The sequence below is a fragment of the Sinocyclocheilus rhinocerous genome, unplaced genomic scaffold (genome assembly GCF_001515625.1).
Source record: "Sinocyclocheilus rhinocerous isolate Xijiao unplaced genomic scaffold, SAMN03320098_v1.1 scaffold63, whole genome shotgun sequence".
In the NCBI taxonomy this organism is placed as follows: domain Eukaryota; kingdom Metazoa; phylum Chordata; class Actinopteri; order Cypriniformes; family Cyprinidae; genus Sinocyclocheilus; species Sinocyclocheilus rhinocerous.
The window spans coordinates 335,845-337,515 of record NW_015659563.1 but is presented as its reverse complement, the minus strand read 5'-3'; the positions used below and the strand labels follow the sequence as shown (position 1 = coordinate 337,515).

At 42.8% G+C, this 1,671-nt stretch overlaps 1 protein-coding gene across 2 annotated transcripts in view; it reads right to left on the bottom strand.

The window, feature by feature from the left end:
* The window catches only part of hprt1l (hypoxanthine phosphoribosyltransferase 1, like), a 9,632-nt gene extending 8,906 nt beyond the window's left edge, over nt 1-726 (bottom strand). For both annotated transcript variants that reach the window (XM_016532719.1, XM_016532720.1), the window contains exon 1: nt 430-726. In XM_016532719.1, coding sequence (XP_016388205.1) covers nt 430-645 — 216 coding nt within the window. In that variant the 5' untranslated portion in view covers nt 646-726. The remainder of the gene's footprint in view (nt 1-429) is intronic.
* Between the last annotated feature and the right edge of the window lie 945 nt (nt 727-1,671).

Here is a 1,671-nt window from a genome sequence, read left to right as displayed (position 1 = left end):
AGAGAGAGAGAGAGAGCGAGAAACCTGTCATTATTTACTCCAAAAAAAATGTATATATATTTTTTTGTTTTGTTTTGTTTTTTTTGTTAACAATTACTTTAAACACAAAACGCTGATCTAACCAATCGCGTCGCCTTGGCACCACCCGCTCTTGCGTTCAAACCGGTTTAGAACGCGATCAATTACGGCGTTCGCGTTTACAAAACCACTCTCTTTCTGGGCGTTAATTAAGATTTTCATCACAGATCAGTTCAAACGTGCGGTCTGAAAAATAAAGCTAATGAGTTGTATGCATAATTTAGGAGTTTGTGGACATATAGCGCCATATAGAACCACACCTCATGAACCTGTCGAAACGCGAAGAGTCTCCATCCGACGCGCGTCTCGTTCAATAAAGCAACAGCGACAAGGCGCGCGGGCGTCTCTTACCTCCAGATACGCGGCCATTCTGCTGTGTTTGTCCTTCAGGTTGGTGTCGGTGGACTCATGCCGGCGTCGGTCAGCTGGAGGAGAACGGCTCGGTCTGCTCGCGTCCGGGTGAAGCGCTCGTCTGCTTTGCATGAAGTCAACGCGACGCTTCCTAAACCCTGACGTCACAATCCATTTTACCCAATAATCTGATTGAGCCGTGGCACCCATAGACATGTCTATGGTGGCACCCTGTGCTTTACCAGCAGAGAAACCGAGTCAGCGCGTTCTGTCCCAGCGCCGAATGGGTCTGACAGGGCATATATCAGGAGGCAGCAGAGTGTGGACTGACTGATAGGACTCTGTCACTGACAAATATATATATATATTTATTTTTCTTTAAAATGGAAACCTACCAGAATGCATTATCCGACCTCTTTCTTTTGTGAACGATATAAAATTACACAGTGCTGGCTAGATTAGGCTACTTGCAAACTGTAGTCCGTCACTCAGTACGTTTACATGGACAACAATACTCCGATATTAATACGATTAAGACAATACTCTGATTAAGAATCTACCATGTAAACAGAGATTTTTGATTACCTTAATCCGGCTAAAGTCATAATCGAAGTAAACACTAATCGAATTAAGACATGTGGAGTATTCCTCTTTTAGTGATGGGGAACTGAGGCTGTCATGAAATCTTGCCGAAAAACGGTTCATTGCTCGAAGCTTTTAACACAGCGTGCATTAGCGACATCTGGTGGTCGGACTTTGTTTTCTCCACCATTTCTGACAAATCATTGCGGAGCAGAGGATGGTTGGAAAAAGCATGCGACCAAAAGCTTCGGAAGTCTGTGACATTCAAGAGTGGAATCAATCTGGGTTCAATACAATATCTAATCTGATATAATCTCATCTAAATTAATGTGTGCCAATGAGACCACAACTCGTGTCATGTATAGCTTGGTCAACGGATTCACATATCCATCAATAATATAAAATACACAAACATGTGATCATAATTAATAATTGATGTGGGTAGCTGAAAAAAATATATTTTGGGTGAGCTGTTATACCCTTATGTTGTGTTCGGGATCTCTGAGACCCCAGTTATAAACATGATTAAATGTCCTACTGACAGCCCTCAAAGTGACTGAATAATCCTTTTATGCATCAGGTGGGATCGTGAAGCGCCAGTTTTTTCAAACCAGGGGCACGTTCAAGCTCAAACCGGTGCGCAACGTTTTGCTACGGTTT